The 25782-nt window shown below is 46.4% G+C and overlaps 2 protein-coding genes, 2 long non-coding RNA genes and 1 other non-coding gene across 8 annotated transcripts in view; 2 read left to right on the plus strand and 3 right to left on the minus strand.

Annotated features, from left to right (window-relative positions):
* NCAPH (non-SMC condensin I complex subunit H) overlaps positions 1-8935 on the minus strand; it is a 42456-nt gene extending 33521 nt beyond the window's left edge. The window contains exons 1-2 of one of the 2 annotated variants that reach the window (XM_077843422.1): positions 8898-8935; positions 8640-8742 (exon numbers count right to left, since the gene is read on the minus strand). Coding sequence is in view for 1 of the 2 variants with exons in the window: in XM_077843420.1 (XP_077699546.1) it covers positions 1-19 (19 nt within the window). In the remaining variant the exon portion in view is untranslated. Of the gene's footprint in view, positions 160-8639; positions 8743-8897 lie in introns of those variants that run through there. The other variant, XM_077843420.1, reaches the window with a different exon arrangement.
* LOC144280914 (uncharacterized) lies at positions 138-6604 on the plus strand. Its single transcript, XR_013349331.1, has 2 exons — positions 138-641; positions 2208-6604. It is a non-coding gene; the product is annotated as an uncharacterized LOC144280914 (long non-coding RNA).
* ITPRIPL1 (ITPRIP like 1) lies at positions 4625-9037 on the minus strand. 3 transcript variants are annotated; one of them, XM_077843436.1, is made up of 3 exons: positions 8898-8935; positions 8640-8742; positions 4625-7819 (listed from the first exon to the last, which is right to left on the minus strand). In XM_077843436.1, exon 3 carries the CDS (start codon positions 7803-7805, stop codon positions 6162-6164), a length of 1644 nt encoding a protein of 547 aa, XP_077699562.1. In that variant the 5' UTR covers positions 7806-7819; positions 8640-8742; positions 8898-8935; the 3' UTR covers positions 4625-6161. The 3 variants fall into 3 exon arrangements, with proteins under 3 accessions (XP_077699562.1, XP_077699563.1, XP_077699561.1); XM_077843437.1 differs by lacking the exon at positions 8640-8742 and having other exon boundaries at positions 8898-9037; XM_077843435.1 differs by lacking the exons at positions 8640-8742; positions 8898-8935 and adding an exon at positions 8147-8592.
* LOC144280913 (uncharacterized) overlaps positions 6759-25782 on the plus strand; it is a 26026-nt gene continuing 7002 nt past the window's right edge. Inside the window, exon 1 of the long non-coding RNA XR_013349330.1 lies at positions 6759-8759. This is a non-coding gene — a long non-coding RNA (uncharacterized LOC144280913). The remainder of the gene's footprint in view (positions 8760-25782) is intronic.
* On the minus strand, positions 10944-11060 carry LOC144281464 (U5 spliceosomal RNA). Its single transcript, XR_013349980.1, has one exon. It is a non-coding gene; the product is annotated as a U5 spliceosomal RNA (small nuclear RNA).

Below are 25782 nucleotides of genomic sequence, written 5' to 3' on the forward strand. Positions count from 1 at the left end.
CTGGGCAGGGAGGTCCCATCTTGCTCTCCTGCTCCGGAGCTGGTTTTAAATCGCGCGCCGAGACGCCTTAGCGCCGTAACGGCCGCGGTGACGTATGTGTGGGCGGGGCCAGAAGCGCGCCTGCGTAGGCCGCCCCTGCCCTCGCTGGGAGGGGGGCGTCGGGAGCTGCGCGGGGGCTCTGCGCGTGGGCTCTCTGGCCTCCCGCCCGCCCCGTGCGGGGACCGTAGGGGCTCCAGGCACCACCGCACCCTGCCTCTTTTCGAGCGTTAGACGTGGAACTGGGCGCTAAGGACCCAATGGGGCAGGGCGGGCGAGGGCTCTGCTTTCAAGCAATTTCCTTTCTAATGGGAGGGAGGGCAGATTTCTCGGAAACAAGGTTAATTTCCTAAAGCGACCAGTTCCGTCAGGGCAACAAAACACTAAGGAGGTAGAAAGCGATGGATGGGGTGTGGGACGGAGGTGAGAAGGAGCCAGTAACACAATGAACGTTCCAGGCAGGCGAAGGACAGGTGCAAAGTGTTCTGTGTACATTTTTAAATGAAGACCATCGTTTTTATTCAGATTCTTGCGGAAATTCTTGCGAAAAGCTTCCTGGATACCAACCCCCCGCCGTTCCCCTAAAGAAAAAGTTAAGAGGAGAGGTGAGATGGATATAATTTGCCGCCTATCCCTTCATTCTGCTTCATCTGATCCCAAGAATTGTATTATGGGAGGATAGGCCAGGGCAATTCTCCCAAATATCCCTAGAACATCCTATCACTTCTTATAACACCCATCAGGCATTTTATGCAGTGTTTCCCCCTGAAGGGTGCTATTGGCATTCAGGGTGAAGCAGTTCTTGACTTGTGGGGCTCTTCATAGGGCTGGTTTAGCAACCCCGACACCATCAGTCCACCAAAAGCCATCAGTGCCCCTCAGTCATTTTTGCAACCAAATAGTACTACCCTTTATTGAAAAGCACTTTTTTAAAATACATTTTTATTTATTTATGATAGTCACACACACAGAGAGAGAGAGGCAGAGACACAGGCAGAGGGAGAAGCAGGCTCCATGCACCGGGAGCCCGACGTGGGATTCGATCCCAGGTCTCCAGGATCGCGCCCTGGGCCAAAGGCAGGCGCCAAACCTTGCGCCACCCAGGGATCCCCTGAAAAGCACTTTTTAAGCCTGCTTTTCTTTTACTTTTTATCTATTATTGAGGTATATAGTTGACACACAATGTTACACTGGTTTCGGGCATACAACAGTGATTTGAGAAGTCTATACGTTAAGCTATGCTCACCAACATATTCTTAGTGACATTACTCTCACTTCTTTCAGTTTTTGTCATGACTTTTAAGTTCATATGAATTTGATGAATTTAATGATAAATGATATTTGTTGGCATTTGAATTTTAACATTAATGTATAAAATACTAAACCTCAGGAAATTTGATGAGATAAAATTTGTGTTATAACGTGAATTTTATCTCTCATCAAGTCTATTTGCTTTTGCACAAACTTGTTCTCCCAGTGGCCATCATCAAATCTTTAGCGTAAGGCAGTGTGGAATAGAGAAAAGAAGGTAGGTTTGCAGTGTTTTTCGGTGAATGGTTCTACCAGCCACCCAGGAACTCAGATCAGCACCCAGGAGCCATTCTGGGTGCCTTACTCTCCACACACAATCTATCACTGAGCTTTTTTTATTTCCTAGAAATCTCAACCCTGCGTCTCTTTTTCATCCGTATTACCTTCTTGCTGGTCCGCAGCAGCTCCACACCTGCTCTGCCCTTCTCATTGGGCCCTGTGTGGCGGTTGCTAAGTACCAATCTGACCTGTTCCTTCCCAAAGTCTCAAACCATTCAAAAGTTCCATTGCTCTGGGAACTTCTAAAGTGATCTATGAGGCCCTGCAGGGTCTGGGCGCCACAGCCTCTCTGGCCTCATCTTGCACCTTGCCTCCCCCTGTCCCCTCCTCCCCTCAAGTCACTTGGGCTTTTTTTCAGACTCGGTCTCATCATGCTGGCTCCCACCACAAGGCCTCTGCACATCCTCTCCTCATCCCCATCTTCACCCAGTTGGCTCCCATCATGTTTCAGTTCATATCACTTCCTCAGGGAGGCCTTCCCTGATACACTCAAGTGTCCTTACTGGAGGTTTTAGTGGAACTTGCCACCTTTGAAATTTTACACCATTGGAATGATTACTTCATGTTTATCTCCTCCATAGATTGTCAACTCCACGAGGATGAAGCCATGTTCTGCTCACCATTGTTTCCCCAGGGCCCAGTGCTAGCCCTGGACACAGCAAGTGCTTAAATATGTATTGAATGAATAAAGTTGGAAGGCAAGTTTATTTTTATTTATTTTTTAAATTTTTAAAAAGATTTTATTTATTTATTCATGAGATACAGAGAGAGAGAGAGAGAGAGGCAGAGACACAGGCAGAGGGAGAAGCAGGCTCCATGCAGGGAGCCCCACGTGGGACTCGATTGCCGTCTCTAGGATCACACCCTGGGCTGAAAGCGACACTAAACCGCTGAGCCACCCCGGCTGCCCTATTTTTATTTTTATTTTTTTTTAAGTTCAATTTGCCAACATAAACTATATAACACTCAGTGCTCATCACATGCCCTCCTTAATGCCTGTTACCCAGTTACCCCATCCTCCCATTCACCTCCCCTTCTGCAACCCTTTGTTTCCCAGAGTTAGGAGTCTCTCATGGTTTGGGAAGATAGGTTTAAATCTTGGGTTAGACAGCTGAACCCTTCTGGGCCTTGTTTTTCCCCTTTGTTTATGAAAGTCATGATAATATCCCTTCACTGGGCTTTATCAGGAATTAGGTAACAGATTAAATTCTTGTGGGCACATGGGCTCAGTATATACTAGGGTCCCTGTTATCTCACTTGTCTTCTCTGTCCTGAGTTCATTTGAGGAGAGTGGGAACAGGTTGTAATCCTCTGTGTACCAATGAGGAGCAGTGTGGGTTGAGAGCGTGGTAAGTAGCACTGAATCAGGAACCTCTGAAGAACTGGCTTGGAATTGGCAGAGGAAGGCTGCTGGGTGATCCATTCAGTGAGGCAAGAGGCTGTTTTGTGGTTTTGATGGACCCTGCCTCCTAAGCAGACTGCTTAGGGCTCCCTGCACTGGGACAAAGCCAGCTCCACCCCCTGCAGGCGGGTCATTTACCACCGGTTCTGAATGCTTTCTTTGTTTTTTGAGGGGTTAGTTCTGCGGAGGGTGCCAAAAGATTGAATGATTTATCAGTGGTATCAGTGGTATGCAAAATTCAATTCCTCTGTCTCTATGAAATTAAAATAGTGGATCCCTCCCCCACTCCTTGTCTGCCAGAAAATCAGTACTGGAGCCACTCCCTTTCCCCATTTCACTCCTCACCAAGATTCTACTTCCCCAAAATGAATGGAAACAGCTTTAGTTTAGGTGAAGAACAATACTCTTATCAGTCGGCTACCTGAACAGACTTTTGGCTTCAAATTTTCCCTGACTTTCCAGCCTACAGCTGGTTTGTATCATAATGTAGTTCATGATATAAACCATCAAATCCCTGGGCCCAACAGACATATAGTTCAAATGGCTTTACATTCATTTTGGCCTCTGAGCAAATGCCTTTCATTTTTCTATGTGATACAAAATTCCTGACTTAAAGACTGGGCTATGGACCAACAATTTCTGTCTTCTAGAATTTCTAAGCTGACATACCATCCTTTATCTTAAAATTAATATAGTGCTTTTCGCTTTTCAAAGCATGTTAACTCCTACATCTTGATATTCCCAAACCCATGCTGGAAGGTTGCTAGGACAGGTGCTTTCTTCCAGGCTCTACCTTTTACTAGCTAGGTGACCTTAGGGAAGCTGTGTACCGTTTCTGTGCCTTAGCTTCCTCATAGGAAAAATGGAAGAGATAAAGCACCCACTTCATGGAATGCTTCTTTGGTGTGAGGATTGAGTTACCAGATGTGAAGCATTTAGAATGGCGCCTGGACCATTGGAAATGCTTGATGAATGCTAAGTATTCCCATTACTATAACTGTTGTTATATCCTGGGTGCCAGCCAGGAATTGTTTTAGAATAAAGCTCAGCTTCCTAAATTATCTGGAGAAGTTCCCCTTTCATTGTTAGAGTATTCCCAGAGCACAACAGCTCTGTTCTTTCCATTACTACTTGTTTTTTCTATATTCTTTCTTACACCCTCGGCCCCACCCAAGCCTCACTGACTGTTCCCTTTGTAGTCTTCTGCTCACTCCTGTTTTATCTTACTAGACTAGAAACCAGAGTGATAGAACATCATACTACCTTTCTACAGATTTATTTCTTCTACAGTTTATGTGTTTGTTTTTTGTTGGGTTTTTTGTTGTTGTTTTTGTGTAGCCACCAAGATCTTTTAAATTGGCTGATATTTTGGTTTGTGAGCCATGAGAATGAATAGCTTAGATGTCCCTTGACATTCTGAATTATTCTTTCCTGGCTACTGGCCATGCCACTGGGAAACCTCAGGGCAGACTGGTTCAAGGTGCATTGAGAAATACCAAGACATACTGGATGAAGCTATCAGGGTAACATGAATATCTTGGCAACAGGCCCATGAGAATGCTGATCTTCTGTGTGTGTTATTACATAGATTCCAAATGACACACAAAATAGCTTCCTTTATTGATGTGGAACTAAAACACCAGCAAATTATTTTCTAAACAAAAATAATATGGATGATTACAAAATATCAAAATCCCACTGGCATCAAACCAACCATCACTGCATCTTAACTTTCTTGAAAGCACTACATGGCAGATAGCAGACAACACAGGACACAGCCGCTACTGTGCAGTGGGAATCTCAAATACTGACTGGCATGAACTCCTGGGACATAAATTTGTCATTTATTTTTGCGATGGAGAGGGAGTGGATACAACCAAAGCCCACAAGGCCAGCATCCAAACCCCCCTGTGATGGAGTTAAATGTTGGGGCCAGGTTATCCTCTCCAGATCTTCCTGGCATGCAGGGCAGGAACAGCATTGTTATTTCCAAAACAACCACACCCACAACGATAATCACTTTTCTTAAGCCTCCTCATCAGGATGCCGCCTAGGATTTTGAAAGAAGGGAAAAATCCACCAATCACATCTCCAGAGTCACAACTCTGTTAGTGCTGGCCTGCTCCACAGTTCCCTTCCTGTCCGACCCTGGCAACGGGCCTGAATTGAGATGACCCCAATTTGCAAAACCTCATAGTTCAAAATATCCCTTTGTCATCTTTGAAAAGAGAACACAAAGGCATTAACAGACTGAGAAAAAGCACAGCTACACAGGGTGGCTAAACCTTCTTTTCATTGGACAAACAAGTGGCTCCCTTTAGAAACTAATTGTTCATTTCAGAAACCAACCCCCCAAAGACTGCTTCCAGGCAGGAGAAGCTCGTTAGATGCTAGCTATTTCATTAATTTTAGTAAGTACATTATCTCAATTATGAAATAGATCACCATGGACTTAATATTTGTGGATCAAGGCTAATCAACTGTTTGGGTAGTAGTGGAGTTTTCTTTCAGATGCATAAAAACAGCTATATATTATACAAAAATAGGGCTAAATTAAGAAAATGGAAAATAAACATCTTGGCTACACCTTCAAACAGAGGAGGTCTGAAAAATTAGATCCTAAAATACGAGAAGTTACCTTCATAGTATTTAGGATAAAATGGACTGCTATCAGCTTGGATGTGAATTAAGCTAACAATTCAACAAGGAAACCAGTTTACAAGGAATGTGCTGAGAGTCATTCACAAAAAAAAAAAAGAAATAAGCTGGAATGGAGGTATTCTCTGGTTCTCTTTTACTTCCAGTGTTGACACAAAACACAACCTCACAGGCCCCCTCTGGTCTCAACTCTAGCTGCAAGAGCCTTCCATAAGATCCGTTCCCTGGGTCAGCTAAAAGTCAGGAGTAAGAAACCTCAGAAGACACACCTGGGATTACATCCTACATCCTCATGTATGTTGGACCCCATCCTTATGAGTACTTCAGGTACTCCTTAAAGTATCTTAATCTATCATAGCCCCTCCACCCCTCACAAGGTGAAAGTCACACATACCACTAATGTGTCTGAAAAATAAACTCTTTGGCAGCCTGAGGAATCAGAAATACCTTCTCCCCTTTTTTAATGGCCTTTACATTAATGTTCCCCAGGCAATGGGGCACAGGGCAGCATTTTCACTTGGGTCAGAAGGCTGTGGAATTCTTCCACTGCCTGTGAGTGTGCCGTGGGGTTTAGCACCAGGTGTTGGAAGAGATTGACAGGCTCAGCATTCCGAAATGTCTTAGGGATCGGGATGGTCAGGGGCAGGAAGGTGTTACCGATGAGGAAATGATGGAGGGACCTTTGCTGGAGGCCACGGCCCAAGAACCAGAGGATGTCCTGGAGCCGCTGGGAGAGCATGCTGTGCTGCCAGTCTGTTAGAGGCAGCCGCAGCAACAGGTGCATGAGGGCTGTTTTGAAGTGGTAAGAGGTGAGGATGGGACGGGATGCTCCCTGGGGTAAACTCTGAAGGTCCCGGAGACTTAAGATGATCTGGAGGCACTTGAGGTGACAGGTGTTCTCTGGAGCAAAACGCCCTACCAGCTTCAGGAAAAGGTGTTCACAGGCTGCAAAGGACTCAGGCCAATCCACACTGGTTAGCTGTTCATGGTCAGGAGCCTGACTCACCAGATAGACCAAGGTGTCTTCCCGTTGCACCCCCAGGACCAATTGGATTGAGAGAAAGCGGCCTGAGCGGTAGTCCAGCCTGAGCTTGCAGGAGGTGGTAGACGGTGGGAGGCTGAGCTTAAAGTCGTATTTGTGGGCCACAAGGGCCCAGGCATTGCCCACCATGTTCCGGAACCACTGTACTGTCTTGCACACGTCCAGGTGGGAGCCAGTGCAGAGAGCCACCTTGATGGAGCTGCTACACTTGCCCAAGACGGCTGAGTGATCCCTATGGTGGTGCACCAGGCACAGCACATCCCCCAGAAGCTTCTCGCGCTTGCACACACATTCCGACTCCACCAGCACACAGCCACAGCGGCGGCCTAGGGCTGGATCCCTCATCTCCAGCACAAACATAGTGCCCTGTGGGGGAACAATGGGCACCAGAATATCAAATTTCTGGGTCTCGTGGAGGGTTCCCCATTTCTCAAAGGCAGCCCCGATGCCCAGGCAGTCCTCCAGCTGTGGGTGAGCCTCCCGGCGGCTGAGCACCCGACAGGCCTCAATCAGGTCGTCCACAAAGCTCTCCACAAACTCACAGGTGCAGGGCAGATCACGAGTGACATTCTGGACATAGTGTTTGTAAAAAGATTCCAGAGCCTCCCTCGAAGGGAAGTCAGTAAGCCAGTTGTAGGAGGTGACAGGCACAACACGGACTTCCTCCTCCTCCTCATCGCTGCTGGAATCAAAGGCTGGCTCATGCTGCATGTTCTGTCGCAGGAGCTCAAAGACGAGAAAAAGGCAAAAGAGGCCAGCATTCCACAGGTTTCCCAGCATCCAGCCCAGTGGCCCCTCCTGGTCATCAGCCTGGAACGGCCATCTCATGTCTTTCTTCCCTAGCACTAACTGGTCACTGGATGTATCTCCTCTCCAGAAGTTCTCTGCCTTCTGCTTCTGCTCAGCTGCTCGCTTTCTCTCTTCAAACTCTATCTCCAACTGGCGCATCTCCTCGCTCATCCGCTTCTCCAGCTGCCGACTTCTGGCTAGCGTGTCCAGGTCCATCCGGTCACTGACCATCAAGGGGTGGTGAACAACATACATCACTGCCAGGAACACAAGGCTTATCAAAGCCATGGAGGCTTCTGCATCTGGAGAAGTAGGAAGTTGGGAGTCAGTGGTGATCTTCAGGATTCATCTGTTCTCCAGTGCGTATTCCCCAGAGCCCTGGGACCCCAAATCCTGGAAGTTAACTACTCAGAAGAAACCAAAAGCTCACCGAGCTGGGTTTGGACAGAGCAAGGGTCTGCTCAGGAGGTGGTGTGGGAGAAAGGGGGTCAGCAGGATGTGCCACTCAGTCTTTCTGCTTTCCTTCCACATGGTGTGGGTGGTACTTAGGCTTCCAGAGTATGCACACAGCACTGTTCTCATTTCTGTGTAAGATGGGGAGGGGGACCCTCATGGTAGGGTGGCCTCACCCGACTCATCAGTCCACCGTGAGCACCAGGTGTGCCCTGCTGATCCCAGAGGCTCCCTTCCACCGGCAGAAAGCACTGATCTGCCTAGGCAACACCTTTCCTCTTGCAGGCAGCCAGCCCAAGCCCCAGCTATAGTATCCCACTTCCTCTGTGACTTCACAATCCTCATTCTGCTCACCCTGTGTCATCAGAACACTCAGCCTCTCCTCCCTCATGCCCAGTGGGGCAACTCCCAGTGGGCGAGAGGGAGGCACAGTGCCACCAGCCTGCTCTCTGCTGCTTCCCGCTGTGCTCTCTGAGCTCCTAAGGCGGCTGCTCCATGCCCCGTCAACGGGCCAGGTGCAGAGGCAGGCAAGGCTCCACCTCTCAGCCCAGGAAAGTTCGTGAAGGACCAGGTGCCCAAAGCCTCTTGACAGCCGTTGGTAGTCGGATTCTCTGCCTACCCACCCACCACGAGGCTTCTTGCACTCCCCCCATAAACTTCTGGGCTTACCGAGATTATGAAGGACTACGCGGCGCGGCGCTGAAGCCAGGTGGGGGACTCTCCTCCCTTTGGAACTTGGCCTCGCTTAGCCTCACCGCTCGCTCCAGGAGCCCTGTTAAAATTTACAAGGTACCTAGGGGCTGTGTCTCAAAGCAGGGTGCCCCCCCCCATTCATAAACTTCCCCAAATTCCACGCCCTGCGATCCGAACTCTTAACCGCCTACCCTCCCGGGGGTTTCTCCTGGAACCTGGGGCCAGGTTACTCACCGTCGGTGTTAGCTGGAACACGGTCTTAAAGAGACAGCGCGGCCTGACTGCCCCCGCCTTTTCCCCGGGGGGGTGGGGGCTCCGGGGGCCTCGCCGGGGCCGCCCGGGGGAGTGGCCCCGCTGCCCTCTCCCGGGGAGCGCACCATCTCGTCCGAGAATCCGGGGCTCCGAGGGTCCCCGCGCCGCAGCCCCTCCGCCCGGGAGACCCCCGCCGCGCCGCTCCGAGGGCGCCAGCCCCGCTCGGCGGCTCCCGCCGTCCAGGCTCCACCCCGCCCGAGCTCCTCCCACCCCGACTCCGCCGCCGAGCGCGCCGCGGGAGCGCCGCCCTGGGGCCCCGGTGGCCCGGCTCGCGGACGCGCGCCTCCCGTGCGCCGAGCGGAGCGGCTGCGGCCCGGGCCTCGTCGCCGAGGAGCTCGCGCGCCGCAGCCGCTCGGGCTCCCGGAGCTGGTGCCAAGGGCAACTGTAGTGCCGGCTGCCGGCTGCGTGCGCCAGGGGTCTGCTTACTGGGAGTTTGCAATGCGCCGGACTTGCAGTGAAGATGCTGATATAACTAGGAATGGACGGGGGCAGAGGGGCGTCATTCCCAGGTGGGGCTGGCCCTGCGCAGAATGGCACAGGAGCTGAGGTGTGTCGTCAGGTGTGTCCACGTGCCTCACCCCCAGCCCACGCCCAGACTTAGGCGTCTTTCCCCACCTCCTTTCTCCTATCAAGTGGCGGTCTCGGTCGTGAAAAGCCAGACAGCACGCAAAGACCTGGCTTGAGGCCTTACTTCTCACTCACTAGCTCCGTAGGAGTAAGAATCCTAAACCTCCAGGGTAGCTCTGCTGATGAGATGGGCGTATAAAGGAAAACTTGATGAAGTGTGGAAACTGGACAAGCCTTGTGATGCACTAAAGTATCCCCGCAGAAGGGGTTTCCCGGAAAGGATCGTCAGAGTATCACAAAGAGCCCCCAGCCTTCCTGTCATGTGTCAGCTAACCAAGGAGAAAAGGAAGTGATGTCTTTTCATACTAGCGAAAGTCCTTCTGATGAAATACAATCAAATTTCAGGCTCCTTATCCAGCGGCAATGTGAGAGGGGGGTGGTTGCATACAACTGGACAGTGCTTCCCAAAACACTGACTTATTTCACTGTGAAGGAGGAAAAACTGTCTTCTGGCTGGCCATGACTGAAGCTCCAACGTTACTTTTTATAAACTTGCGGGCTACTACCACTAAGTATTAGCAAAATCACACGGTGACAGTGAAATTCTCTTTATGTCTTAGCATATGACAATGTTAGGATGAAAAAAATACATTTTAGAATGTGCAAACAATGATTTTTAAAGCCATGTGTTTAAAGGTGTGTATTCCTGGTCAGATAAGGGTTTGTTTTAAAAGTGTGAGTTAGGGGCACCTGGGTGGCTCAGTGGTTGAACGTCAGCCTTTGGCTCAGGTCGTGATCCTGGAGTCTGGGGGAGGCTGCTTCTCCTTCTGCCTATGTTTCTGCCTCTCTCCCTGTGTCTCTCATGAATAAATAAATAAGTTTTTAAAAGTGTCGAGTTAGAAAACATTCGCTAGTTTGAGAGTTGGAGCTCATGAAGTTGTTTGCTATAGCAAATAGACTCCAAGCTAGAGAATTATAATCCATGTAAATATCACCATTAAATCAACAAGAAGCCCTCTAACAGTGAACACTTATTGGCCTGTTTTTGGTGATTTTTCTGCTTTGGCATAGTATGAGGTGATTGCTGACTTAGTGGGATTAAAAGAAAATCAAGTCATTTGGACACCCTGATATTCATGCTAATTGGTGGTTGTATACAGATGACATGGGTAAACTGTAGCAGTGGCCATTCTTTTTCTTTTTTTAAGATTCTATGAATTTATTCGTGGTAGACACACACAGAGATGGAGAGACACAGAGGGAGAAGCAGGGTCCATGTAGGAAGCCTGACGCGGGACTTGATTCCGGGACTCCAGGATCACACCTTGGGCCAAAGGCAGGTGCCAAACTGCTGAGCCACCCAGGGATCCCCCCAGGCATCTTTCTTTATACTTTATAGATAGCCCTGTTTAAAATAGGGTCTCAAGAAATTGAGTTAAGACTCAGAATTGTTCCTCTCCATGGAAATCCTTAGTAAAAGGTGAAAGATTTATACGATCTGAAGAGAAACCAGAGTATTCATTTATTTTTTTTTTTTTAAAGATTTCATTTATTTAGTCATGAGAGACACAGAGACAGAGGCAGAGACACAGGCAGAGGGAGAAGCAGGCTCCATGCAGGAAACCGGAGGTGGGACTCCATCCCGTATATCCAGGATCAGGCCCTGGGCTGGAGGCGGTGTTAAACCGCTGAGCCACCCCAGCTGCCGGTGGCCATTCATTTTAACAACTGAATTCCACAGAGGTGGGATTTACCCTTGTCAAGCAAGGAAACATGGTAGCTTCCCCCAAAATAATTTTATTTTTATCATTAAAAAATAAGTACATAAGAAGTAAATACCTACATAATCTATGTACAAGTCTGCCTCTTGGCTTGCAAAACCTAAAATGTATTTAAGACTATTAGTGTTGAGGGATCACTGGGTGGCTTAGTGGTTTGGCGCCTGCCTTTGGCCGGGGGCGTGATCCTGGGGTCCTGGGATTGAGTCCCACAGCGGGCTCCCCAGGCTCCCCCTAGGAGGCCTGCTTCTCCTTCTGCCTGTGTCTCTGCCTCTCTCTCTCTCTCTGTGTTTCTCATGAATAAATAAATAAAGTCTTAAAAAACAAAAGACTACTAGTGTTTATTGGGGGCACCTGGCTGACTCAGTCAGAGGAGCATGTGACTCTTGATTTGATCTCAGGGTTGTGAGTTTGAGCCCTCCATTGGGTGTAGGAAGAGATTACTTAAAGAAAAAATAAAACTTATTAGTGTTTTGGCAAAAACAGTTGCTCAAAGATTTGAAAACATTGGCAGAAATATCAGTAATCAATTTAAAAACAAGTCACATGATTCTTTTTTTTTTTTTTTTTAAAGATTTTATTTGTTTATTCATGATAGTCACAGAGAGAGAGAGAGAGAGAGAGAAGCAGAGCGAGAAGCAGGCTCCATGCACCGGGAGCCTGACGTGGGATTCGATCCCGGGTCTCCAGGATCGCGCCCTGGGCCAAAGGCAGGCGCCAAACCGCTGCGCCACCCAGGGATCCCAAGTCACATGATTCTGAGTGATTTTCCTTGGCTTGATGAAACAGTAAATGTTTTAATACTGCTCAGTTGTAGCTGTTTATTCAGGGAGCCAATGCAGAGTTTACAATTACTGAAGAATTAGACTTTATGAATAGTCTGCATGGGACAACTGCAGGCAAAAATATTTCAAAAGAAGCTGAGAAAACACTAATTCACTACAACGTGACATGGAATCTGCTAATATGTTACCACTGATGGTAATAAAAATATATGCAGAGTGGAAAAAGGCTTAGAAAGGCAAATTTACAAAGCTTGTGAAAATTTCAAGTGTTTAAAGCCTAGGGTTATTCATTGTATTATTCACTGGCAGATACTTTGTAGAAAATATTTGAATCTGTCATATATTCATGAATCCATAGCGTCAATGGTGAACTTTGTTCATTCTCATGGACTTAAAAATCGTCAATTCTGGAAATTTTCATCAGAAATAGACACTGAGCATCTTGACTTATCCTACCATTGTTAGCAGTTGGCAATCTTTTTGAGCTTGGGGCTGAGATTGAAATTTTTCTTTTTCTTTTTTTTAAATATTTTATTTATTTATTCATGAGAGACATAGAATGAGAGAAAGAAGCAGGCTCCATGCAGGGAGCCCAATGCAGGACTCAGTCCCAGGACCCCAGGATCACACCCTGGGCTAAAGGCAGGGGCAAACTACTGAGCCATCCAGGGATCCCTGAAGTTTTTCTAAACAAGAACTGCCCTCAACTACTCTTATCAAACACCGAATGACTTTGAAAGTTAGCTTTTGTTGTTATTTTTTAAGTAGGCTCTATGCCTTGCATGGAGCCCAACGCAGGACTTGAATCTATGACCCAGAGGTCAAAATCTGAGCTGAGACCAACAGTCAGATGCTTAACTGACTGAGCCACCCAGGTGCCCCTTGATATTGTTTCTTAATGAAGTCAACATAAAATAACAAGACAAAATGGTGTTTATATGTGAAATTAATTCTCTGATGGAATTGTTTTAACAAATTTTGATTCACAAGTAGTATCAAGTTACTTTTTACAATTCCTGTGCTGTCAAAAATAAAATATGCAAGATGTCATTCCTACATAAATTTGTAGCAGATATATTTTCTGAGCTCAAATTACATACAGTTCCAGCAGTTTGTCAGACATCAGTGCAAGTGGAAGGAACGCTTCCATATTTCAAAATTCGTGCAATTGAGAATCTTCCACATAATCTTCAATTAGAAATGATTACTCTGCAGTGTAATGACATACTAAAAAGCCAAATAAGAGAAGAATCTAATTATATAACAATGAATATGCTCAATTAAATCATATGCTTGTGGATTAATATATCAGTATTAGTAACTGTATTAGAAAACGTTTTCAAAGAGGCAATAGGTAATAACTTGTTACAGATCAGTATTAACAGATGAACAGTTGCAATTTGGATGATAGGAAACATTAACTTTGAGCCCTAATTAAGTGACATGTTATTTCTAAAATAAAAAAGAATTCCATTCTTTTCATTAGCAGCCCCATATTAAAAAAAAATGCACTTGATCATTATTAATACGCTGTGAATTTTGTCAATAAAATTTTGTGGAAATTTATTTTCTCTCATTATGTGAATGCCTACCTAATTCTCAATTTTGCCTCTTGGCTGGCAAACATTAAAACATTTACTCTCTGGCCATTTACAGAAAGGATTAACTGTCCTTTTGTTTGTTTGTTTAAATATTTTATTTATTTATTCATGAGAGACAGCAGAGAGAGAGAAGCAGAGACATAGGCAGAGGGAGAAGCAGGCTCCATGCAGGGATCCCAATGTGGACTTGTCCCCCAGACCCTAGGATTGATCCCCTGGACCCCAGGATGAGGCCCTGAGTCAAAGGCAGACACTCAACTGCAGAGCCACCCAGGTGTCTGCACTGTCCTTTGTATTCAAGCAGTAAAATGTGCACATTTCCCCAGAAATTCATTTTTAAAGATTCATCTTTTTGTAAACATGACACACACTCATTGTAAAAATGCATATTATATAGGAGGAATAGGAAAAGAAGCCACACTTATACCCCACTACCCAGAGATAAGCGTTACAGATTTTGGGAGTAACTTCTAGACATGATTTTTGCCAGTATTTCCAAAAATGTTCCCCTTAGAGCACTAGTTGCTCAAGTTGACCCTCAACAAACAGATTTGTATGTTTCTTGATAACATCTTTTTTTAAAGATTTTATTTATTTATTCATGAGAGATAGACAGAGGGAGAAGCAGGCTCCATTCAAGGAGCCCGATGCAGGGGACTCCGGGGTCACGCCCTGGGCCGAAAGTAGGCACTAAACTGCTGAGCCATCCAGGGATTCCCTCTTGATGACATTTAAAAAACTCATAAACACAAAACAAAAATGATCATCGTGAAAATTTTGGAAAATACAGAAAAAGTTTAAAAAATCTATATTTATCTTTATTTTTTAAAGGATTTTATTTATTTGAGAGAGAGTGAGGGAAAGCGCACACAAGCAGGGGGAAGGGCAGAGGGAGAGGGAGAAGCAGAGTCCCCGCTAAGCAGGGAGCCCACAGTGGGGCTTGATCCTGGGACCCCAAGATCATGACCTGAGCCAAAGGCAGACTTAACCAACTGAGCCACCCGGGTACCCAAAAATATCAGTTTTTTAAAAATCATCCTTAATCCTGCAGTATCAGGATCCCCAGCAGGATTTTCTTTCTTTCTTTCTTTCTTTCTTTCTTTCTTTCTTTCTTTCTTTCTTTCTCTTTCTTTCTTTCTTTCTTTCTTTCTTTCTTTCTTTCTTTCTTTCTTTCTTTCTTTTTTTCTTTCTTTCTTTCTCCTTCCTTCCTTCCTTCCTTCCTTCCTTCCTTCCTTCCTTCCTTCCTTCCTTTTTCTTTCTTTCTCTTTCTTTCTTTCTTTCTTTCTTTCTTTCTTTCTTTCTTTCTTTCTTTCTCCTTCCTTCCTTCCTTCCTTCCTTCCTTCCTTCCTTCCTTCCTTTTTCTTTCTTTCTCTTTCTTTCTTTCTTTCTTTCTTTCTTTCTTTCTTTCTTTCTTTCTTTCTTTCTTTCTTTCAAGATTTTATTTATTTATTCATGAGAGACACACACAGAGAGGCAGAGACACAGGCAGTGGGAGAAGCAGACTCCCTGTGAGGAGCCTGATGCAGGACTTCATCCCAGGACCCCAGGATCATGACCTGAGCCAAAGGCAGAAACTCAACCACTAAGCAACCCAGGTGTCCCCCAGCAGGATTTGATGGCATACTCATGTTGGGTAATTGAGGAGAGCTTAATCAAGGAACAAAAGAATTTCGGGGTTTGGAGAAAACTGCAAGGGGTGGTTAATGTTCCTGGAGCTAGTCCAACAGGGAGCACACCTCTGGGTAAGGGTGAGGAGGAGGGAGTGATTTGTTACCAAAACTTGAAAGGAGTAGCTATGTGGAGAGGATGTCTGATAAGAAAATGTGGTCTTCAGTTGAGAGGATGAAGTCAACCCTGTGGGACACCACAGGAAGAGAGCTGAGTTCTCTCGAAACTCATTTCCTGCTGATGCCTCCCATTGGCCAAAACCAACCGGAAGCCAGAGAACAAGGGAGCCCCTTGATTCAGTCCTTCTGGGTTAGTGCGTGGCCCTAGGGCACAGAGCCAAAAGGAGAAAGAGGGGAGCGGATGTGCAGGGACAGAGAGAGGTGCATACGTCACTGCCAAAGGTCCCTAAACTCAGCTCCGATAAGCACCAGTCTGTGAGCTCATACTCAGATGAACTGCCTCCGCCACTACAAACACATTTGGGTCCCCACTCTTCAGACCAGATTTAGATACACTGCCCTCTTCTCCTCTGAAAAGAATCAGAACTCCTTTGACAGTGACAGCACAACAGGTCAGGACATCCAAAAAGGCAGGTGAGCCTATAAAAATATCTCATTGAGGTTACAAAGTGAGGAATTGTGAGACCTGTCTCAGGTGATGTTAGGAAAGCCCTGAAGAGGTCACACAGCACTCCCGCTGCTAGAGTGAATGGCAGATGATGAAGCTAAAAGTCATAAATAATTGCTGGGAGAGGGCACCTGGGTGGCTCAGCAGTTGAGCATCTGCCTTTTGCTCAGGGTGTGATTCTGGACTCCCCGCATTGGGCTCGATTTTTAAATTTTAAAGATTTAAAAATCTTTTTTTTTTAAAGATTTATTTTTATTTATTTATGATAGACATAGAGAGAGAGGCAGAGACACAGGCAGAGGGAGAAGCAGGCTCCATGCACCGGGAGCCCGATGTGGGACTCGATCCCGGGACTCCAGGATTGCGCCCTGGGCCAAAGGCAGGCGCGAAACTGCTGAGCCACCCAGGGATCCCCAAGATTTAAAAATATTTAAAAAATAATTAAATTTAAAAATAAATATTTTATTTATTTATTCATGAGAGACACAGAGAGAGAGGCAGAGACATAGGCAGAGGGAGAAGCAGGCTCCCTGTGAGGATCCTGATGCGGAATTCTATGCCGGGATTCCAGGATCATGCCCTGAGCCAAAGGCAGATGCTCAACCACTGAGGTACCCAGGTGTCCCTAAATAAAAGCTTAAAAAAATAAAATAAAAAATCACTGGGAGAAGGTGAACGATGGAGCTGTGAAGATTTTTTTTTTTTATTGGAGTTCAATTTGCCAACATATAGCATAACACCCAGTGCTCATCTCACCAAGGGCCCCCCTCAGTGCCTGTCATCCAGTCACCCCAACCCCCCACCCACCTCCCCTTCCACTACCCCTTGTTCGTTTCCCAGAGTTAGGTGTCTCTCATGTTTTGTCACCCTCACTGATATTTTCACTCATTTTCTCTCCTTTCCCCTTTATTCCCTTTCATTATTTTTTATATTCCCCAAATGAATGAGACCATATAATGTTTGTCCTTCTCCGATTGACTTACTTCACTCAGCATAATACCTTCCAGTTCCATCCACATCGAAGCAAATGGTGGGTATTTGTAGTTTCTAATGGCTGAGTAATATTCCATTGTATACATAGACCACAGTGAAGATATTTTAAAATGATATAAAGTTTTTGTAAAAGATTCCTGTGTTTTCAAATTTTTTAAAACATCCATGTGTTTTCGAATTTTTTAAAACATCCATGTGTTTTCTTTCTTTTTTTTTTTTTTTTTTTTTTTACCAAAATTAGTCTAATCACTACACAATCTTACTCATGTTTTGGTCATGACACAATAAACCTACAATAATATAGAAATGTATGTATAAAAAGTAGAATGTGTAAGTCTACATTAAATGGAAAATAGACTATAGTATAGTGAGTGAAAAAAAGGCAGGTTACACAAAGCATGCTAGTAGTTGTTTTTTTTTTTAAGATTTTATTTATTTATTCATTCATGAGAGACGAAGAGATACAGGCAGAGGAAAAAGCAGGCTCCATGTAGGGAGCTTTATATGGGACTCGATCCGGGGTCTCCAGGATCACACCCTGGGCTGAAGGCGGCGCTAAACCGCTGAGCCGCCGGGGCTGCCTCATGCTGGTGTTTAATCCCCTTGTGTGTATATTCTGTGCCTAAGAAAAACGTTTCAAACGGTGGATTCTGAAATGTTTGCAGTGACTCTCTGAGGATGAGAGAGGTTGATTACAGGTGACTTTTACCTCTCTCTACCTTTTTCGAACTATGTAACAATAATGAGGTAGTATTTTCACATTAAAAGAAATACAGGGGATCCCTGGTGGCTCAGCGGTTTAGCGCCACCTTCGGCCCAGGGCGTGATCCTGGAGACCCGGGATCGAGTCCCACGTCAGGCTCCCTGCATGGAGCCTGCTTCTCCCTCTGCCTGTGTCTCTCACGAATGAATAAATCAAATCTTTAAAAAAGAAATACAGACAGTGCCCAGCTTATGAATGAATGGGCTGCGTGCCCAAAGCCCCAGTGTGTCTTAGTTGAAGAGAGCTCACATTGCGTCTTCTAGAAAAGCAAGTGCAACCACGCTGGTGTGTTGAACCCAGGACCCGCTTTTGTGCGCGGGCAGCCTCCTGGCGTTTCCCGGGGACCCGGCAAGTGGCTTCCTCCTCCTGCCTCCTCCGGGTCAGTTCCCCGGGCCCCCCGCGAGCGCCCTCCCCAGGCCCTGACGCCCCCAGCCTCCCGTCACCCCTCACGCTGCTCCGCCACCCTCGGGTTTTCCCGCCCGTCAGGGCCCTCAGCCCCTGGACCGATCTCCCGCGACGTAGCCCGTTGGTTACCGCGGGCGAGTGTAGACGTCCCAAGGGCGCGGGCGCACGGTTGCCAGAACTAACTCTGGAGAAAGTAGAGAGCCTGTGAGAGAGAGGATCTGGGCCAGCTCTTCACTCCATGCCACATGCAGATGGGTGACGGATAGGTAGATGCCATGGATGAAGAGACAGTCTATTACTAGTTTGCTGCGACTGCCACGCCGTTTTGGTGTCTTAATACAACAAAAACGTATCCTCTCACAGTTCTGGAGGGCGGAAGTCCAAAATGAAGGTACTGGCAGGGACACGTTCCCTCTGAAGGGTCTAGAGAAGAAGCCTTCCTTGCCTCTGTGTTCCTTGGCTTGTAGCTGTAGCATTCCAATCTGTAACTCCATCTCCATATCACCTTCTCTGTGTACCCTTCTTTATCTCCTACAAGGATTCTGTCCTTGGTTTTAGGCACCAACATAATGCACATGGTCTCATTTTGGTCCTTAATTACATTTGCAAAGACTATTCTCAAAAAAGGTCTCATTCCTAAGTTCTGGGCGGACATGGATCTTTGGGGCACTATTTAAGTCAGTACAGAAAGATATACAGATAGATGGACTAAAAGGTAGACACCAGGTAGGGGTATCAGAGGCTGACTTGTGTCTCCTCAAAACTTTATGTTGAAGACCTAACCCTCAGTACCTCAGAATGCTACTCTATTTGGAAATACAATCTTTGCAGATAGACAACCGTGTGGAGATAAGGTCATTAGGGTGGGTCCTAATCCAAAATGACTGATGTTCTTATAAAGAGGGAACCTTTCGCCCTTAGGATGGCTACTGTAAAAAAGAGAGAATTAAAAGTGTTGGTGAGGATGTGGAGAAACTTGAACCCTTGTATGCTGTTGGCAACTGTGTAAAATGGTGCAACTGCCCTGGAAACCAATGGAAGATCCTCAAAAAATTAAAAAAAAAAATAGAACTACCAGATGATCCAGCAATTCCACTTCTGGGTATGTACCCCCAAAGAACTGAAAGCACGTCCTTGAAGGGATATTTGTACATCATGTTCATCAGAGCATTGTTCACAATACCCAAAGGGCAGAAGCAACCTATGTGTCCATTAGGGACAGCCACACTGAAAATTATCTTGACCCAGAGTGGAGAGCTGAAGTCCCACAGGCAAGCCCTGGCTCTGCTACCAGCTTGTTCTGTGATGTGGGCAAGTCACTTCCTGTCACTCTGGCCCTCGGCTCCTGATGTGTAAACATTGGGATTGAATGGACCTCTTCCAGCTGGCACGGTTTTCATCTACTGGAAACAATGGCCCCAGTGTACCAGCCAGGCAAAAGCATGCCTTTCGTGCCTCAGGCTCATTGAGCCTCAAGAACTGCGAGGGCCAGCACCCCCAGATTGACCCAGGGACATTAATGTCAGACCTGTGATGTCAGTACCCAGTACACTGGTTCAAAGGACTCAAGCCCCCAGTCTCTCTCAGTTTGTAACTAAATGATTACCTGAAAAGACACAAGAGACTGAGATGAGGGTCCCTTCCTGCATTCCTACCTATGATGCAATCAACCCCCACCAAACAGGCCCATCAGCCTCCCAAGTACAAATTCCTCTCTACTCAGCCAACCCAGACTAACCCTCTTGCAGACACTGAGAGTCCATGGGGCTTCCAGCTGGGCTGGCACTAGCCTCAAATTATCCTCCCAGAGTCCAGCTCTTCCTGCCTTGTCTTTTCTCTCTCTCTCTCTCTCTTTTTAAAAGATTTTATTTATTCATGAGAGACACACAGAGAGAGGCAAAGACATAGAGGGAGAATCAGGGTCCCCATGGGAAGCCGGGTGTGGGACTCGATCCCAGGACACCGGGATCATGACCTGAGCCAAAGGCGGATGCTCAAACACTGAGCCACCCAGGCATCCCTTGTCTTCTCCTCTTGTCCTCAAGGATGACCCCGCTGGTCCATGCTCTACCCGATTTCCAATCTGTCACTCTGTTCTGGACTATGGATTGCTGCCTGACTTGCTCCTAAATGTTAACACATGGCACTTGCAAAGGACAGTCCTCTAGACTTAGTAGCTGGATTCCAATTTCTCTTTCCAAAAGGTATCTGCAAAAAGAATTTTTTTCCCATCTTGGGCTATTTCTTGGGCTATTGAAAATATTTCTGGTTGGTGACATTTTCTCAGACTCTAAAATTGTAACACATATTTACAGTAACTATACAAATCCTTAAGGGACCACAGGAAGTGAATACTAAGGTTGGGCTGGCCTGGCAAGTTCAGGCGAACAGTCAACAGGACCATGTTTCAATAGTGGAATTCCTTGCTCATCCCCAAGCTTTGGACTTTGCTCACTTCCCTAAATCTCCCTGTCCTGTCTTCCAGTTCTAAGTGTCCCCTCAGTGAGTCCCTCCCAGCACTCAGTCCTTGGAACCAGCAGGCGTCAGATTTTAGGGAATGAATTAACAGACGTGAGCCCATCACCCACCCCACCAGTCAGTATCCTTTTCTTGTTTTGTTCTTACCACATCAAACACTGCACCCAGGTTAGGCCTCTGGCTCTTGTCCTCAAAGTGCATTGTTATAGCAGAATTGCAAAGAGAAATAAAAGAAGCTTATTCTTGCTATGAAGGAGAGATAAATTATCTGAGTTAGGAAAGGAGGAAGAGTTGGGGAGAGGAGCATAGGAAGGTTAGAGACTAGGGTGTGTTGTGAAGGAGGGGACCATCATTGCTTTGGCCTAAAACCCTTAGAGGGAGCCAGCCAGGAGGAAAAAGTCGTTTTCCTCCTACCCTTCTAAGTAAGGGAACCTTGTAACAAGACAGATTAACAAGAGAAAAACCATCAGAATTTTATTAACATGCATACCTCATGTTTACATTAGGAAATACCTAAGGGGGATCCCTGGGTGGCGCAGCGGTTTGGCGCCTGCCTTTGGCCCAGGGCGCGATCCTGGAGACCCGGGATCGAATCCCACGTCAGGCTCCCGGTGCATGGAGCCTGCTTCTCCCTCTGCCTGTGTCTCTGCCTCATTCTCTCTCTCTCTCTGTGACTGTCACAAATAAATAAAAATTTAAAAAAAAAAAAAAAAAAGGAAATACCTAAGGAAAGATGAGTAACTCCCCCAGATGGCTTAGAATTTGGGCTTAAGGGGCACCTGGTGGCTCAGTGGTTGAATGTCTGCCTTTGGCTCAGGTCGTGATCCTGGGGTCCTGGGATGGAGTCCCACATCAGGCTCCCCGACAGGGAGCCTGCCTCTCCCTCTGCCTATATCTCTCATGAATAGGTAAATAAAATCTGAAAGAAAAAAAAAAAAAGAATTCAGGCTTAAATACCACCTTCAGCTACAGACGAAAGAAAGGAGTAGGGGAGCTCAGTTATGGGAGATGATCTAGCAAAGTATAGAGAACAAGAGTGAGGTTTGTTCTGCAGATTTGTTTATTTATTTATTTGACAGAGAGAGAGAGCGCACACAAGCAAGGGGAGCAGCATAGGGAGAGGGAGAAGCAGGCTTTCCACTGAGCAGAGAGCCCGACATGGGACTCAATCCCAGTGTCAAACTGAGCTGAAGGCAGATGCTTAACCATCTGAGCCACCCAGGCACCCTTGTTCTGCAGATTTAAGTGCTTTCTCCATTAATAAGAGTTTCTTTTGATTGAAAGCCTTTCTCTTTCTGGTGCAGAGATGGAGACACCTTTATAAATGGAGAGTTCATTTATAAATGTAAATTTCTCTTACAAAAGGGAAACTTCTACTCTGTTTCCAGAGTTTCTCCTGTGTCTGCTGTTTCTCAAAATAATCAGCTCAAAATTGCCAGTCACCTGGGTGACTCAGTCATTTGAACGTCCAACTCTTGATTTTGGTTCAGGTCATGATCTCAGGGTTCTGGGATAGAGCCCTGAGTTGGGCTCTGCACTCTGAGGGCAGTCTGCTTGAGATTCATTATCTCTCTCAGACACACACACACACAAATAAATAAATAAATCTTTAAAAAAAATTATCCTAATGCCCAAGAGGTACATTTTGGGGTGGTACTTTCTAGTCACCTACAGCATGAAGGGGACCCCAAGGACTGCACAGGATCTCTAGTGTGGGTAGAGAGCCCTTAGAGGAGTGGAAGTGACATTGAGCTTGCAAAAGAGTAGACCTCTGGAGCCCAGAGCCATACTCAGGGCCTGCATGAGCTAGTGGATGTGGGCAGAGGGTGAAGGGGTGAGTTCCTCCCGAGAACCAAGGGGTGCCTCGGAGAAGGGGAGGTGTGAGAAATAGAATAAATAACAAAATCTTCTTCCAACAAGGAAAACCTCTCCACAAAAGTAGGAGAAAAAGAAAAAACAACTCAGTGGTTTAGCGCCACCTTCAGCCCAGGGTATGATCCTGGAGACCCGGGATCGAGTCCCACATCGGGCATCCTGCATGGAGCCTGTTTCTCCCTCTGCCTGTGTCTCTGCCTCTCTCTCTTTCTCTCTGTGTTTCTCATGAGTGAATAAATAAAATCTTAAAAAAAAACAGTTTTATTATTGAATAAGCATTAAATCAGTGAAGGAAATCAATGTCACCCAAAAATATGTTTTTTGACATAAAAATGATGTTGAGCTGAAGGCAATTAAGAAGCAACAAATGCAGGAAAAGCTGTCTCTATCCTTCCCCCTTTCTGCCTAAAGGCAGGACATAAATTCTCCCTTTACTGAGAAGAAACCCGTATCAGCCCAGGGACAGCACCAGAGGAATCTGCAAGCATAACTCACTCCATTAGCTTCCCCCTTGTACATTTACCTTCCCAGCTTGTTGCCCTTGGAAGCTTAAAACTACCTTCCTTCCTCCTGTCATTTCTCCACAAATTGATTATTCTTTTCTTTTTAAAGATTCTATGTAGAGAGAGAGAGTGAGTGCTCAAGCAGAGGGAGAGGCAGGAGAGGGAGAGAATCTCAAGGAGACGCCATGCTGAGTGAAGAACCTAAGGCAAGGTTCAATCCCACAACCCTGAGTGGAAATCAAGAGGTGGACACTCAACCAACTGAGCCACTCAGGCACCCCCTACAAACTGTTCTTTATTGAAGCTTATTCATAAGTCAGAGTTCTAAACCATCACTTTGAGTTACTCTTTGTTTAGGTTTCCCCCGCTGTTGGTTTTGGTTCTTCTTAACCTAAGAAACTGTTTGCTTTTGTTTTGTTAGGGTCCTAGCTGAAAATTCCAGATGAGTAGAAGTAAAGTTTTGCCTGCCCTACCCCAGAATATGATGCACTAACTACCTTGATGTTTACATTTTTTAAAAAGTAGTCTCCATGCCCAACATGGGGCTCGAATTCATGACCCTGAGATCAAAAGTTGCCAGTTAGGTGCCTCAATATTAGCATTTCTTTTTTCTTTTTTTAAAGATTTTGTTTGTTTATTTATTTAAAGTGCAAGCGGGAGGAGGGGCTGAAGGAAAGGGAAAGAGAGCATCTCATACAGACTCTCGTGATGTGCTTAGAACCCAATGAGAGGCTCAATCCCATGACCCTGAGATCATGACCTGAGCTGAAACCAAGAGTCAGATACTTAACTGACTGAGCCACCCAGGCGCCCCTTGCATTTCAAAAAGACTGTTCCCAGGTACCTAAGGAAACATTCCTGAATTGTGAGACTGACCAGAGTACTAATGGTTTATTTAGTCATTATAAAGATTTACATACATTGAAAAGGACAGAGAAAGGCATTCTGAAAAGAAAGGGAGTGGGAGAAGTCTCTTCCCTTATTTTTAACAAGGAGAGCTAAACCTCTTATTTGTAATTTGTGTCTGGCCTTATGGGGACTTAACTAAGCCAATCTACACTTGCCTGGGCTTGTCCTGAATTGACCAGGGTAATTTCTGCTATATAATGGAAAGGAAACTTAAGCCGGGAATTCATTTCAAGTGGAGATTTTTTTTAAGTGGATTTTATTTTTGCATATCTAAATTCCTACTGTATACCATTTAAAGCATTTAAAGGCAAATGTGGCTTAATTCTCACAGAAAGCACATGGCTTCTGACTAGGAAGAGGAATGGGAGCTACCTCAGGGAGGCAAAAACATACCTGTCTGCACTGACATCTTAGCTAGAGGGTACAGCACAGCAATGGCAGTCATATTCCTATCCCTGACACATACCCACCAGTCATACCTTAGGCAGGAGCTTCTGCCTTCCATGGCTCCCACTGCTTTCTGGCTAAAGTATAGATGCCCACCTGACTCAGGTCCCAGGGGTGTATCCAAGTCCATCCTGGCCTCTGGGCAACTCTGAGACAATTCCCTCTGATGAAATCCCACTTACCCACCAGGTGCAGCTGGAAGGGCATTTCCTCTAAAGACCTTCCCTGACTTACTAGGACTGGGTTAGGGGCCGCCTTCATGTGCTGTCACTCCCATAACCCCCTCAGGGGCCATTTCTTTCCATGTCTGGGACTTCAGTAGGTGCCAATCTGAGCCTAATGAGTGAGTGGTGGGCAGGTAGGTGATGAGATCCTCCCTCACCCAGGGCAGTCCACCACACCTGATCCTCTCTCAGGGCCAGCAGCATTCAATGAGCCCCATGTGATGAGCAGCAGGAGCCAGGCCATGTCCTAGAGCTGATCCATGTATTTTGCATCCAGCACACTTTGCTTGGCTGCCTGGGCCAGTGAGCTCTGCTCACTGCCTGTCAGATGCAGAGCTGCTGCTTGGCTCACATGGGGGAAAGGATGGATGAACAGAGGGTCAAATTGGGGGGACTTATGCTTTGGGGCCACAGTCTCCCTCCTGGGGACTTCCTGAACCTCTTAGCTCTTTTTGCTGGCCCTAGTGGGGATGGCCAGACCTGGCAAGTGACCAGAAGGGTGACTAGGAGGGTGCCTAACTCAGCCTGGGACAGAGAGTGTGACAGAGGCCCAGAACCTGGACACAGTCAATTCTAGGACAATGGAGGAGAGGCAGGACAGCCTGTGGGAACCCAGTGTGGTACCCAGCCACACAGCCCTCAGGGCCACATGCATGCACATGTACCTGGTCTATCTCCGAGTGTATATACATGATTCCCCACCCTTGTCTGCTCATACCTGGTTACCATCTAAGTTTGTAGCTGGGTGCATCTACATTTGGGTCCAGCTCTGTGTGTTCCAGCATGGGCGTGGACATGTGAATCTGAGGGGCAGGAACCAGACAGGATCCCACTCTCGGGCCATGCCTGACCCCAGCATGTCTCCATCTGTAGCCAGTCCCTACAGTGCCCTCTCTCTCTCTCTCTGTCTTTTTATTAAGTTTTAAAAATTTATTTGACAGAGAGCACAAGCAGGGGGGAGGGGCAGAGGGAGAAGCAGGCTCCCCACTGAGCAGGGAGCCTGACATGGGGCTTGACCCCAGGACCCTGGGATCATGACCTGAGCTGAAGGCAGACACTTAACCAACTGAGCCACACAGGCACCCCTTCTCTATTAAGAAAAAAGAAGAAAGAAAGAAAGAAAGAAAGAAAGAGAGAGAGAGAGAGAGAGAGAAAGAAAGAAAGAAAGAAAGAAAGAAAGAAAG

The sequence above is a fragment of the Canis aureus genome, chromosome 12 (assembly GCF_053574225.1).
Source record: "Canis aureus isolate CA01 chromosome 12, VMU_Caureus_v.1.0, whole genome shotgun sequence".
NCBI lineage: Eukaryota > Metazoa > Chordata > Mammalia > Carnivora > Canidae > Canis > Canis aureus.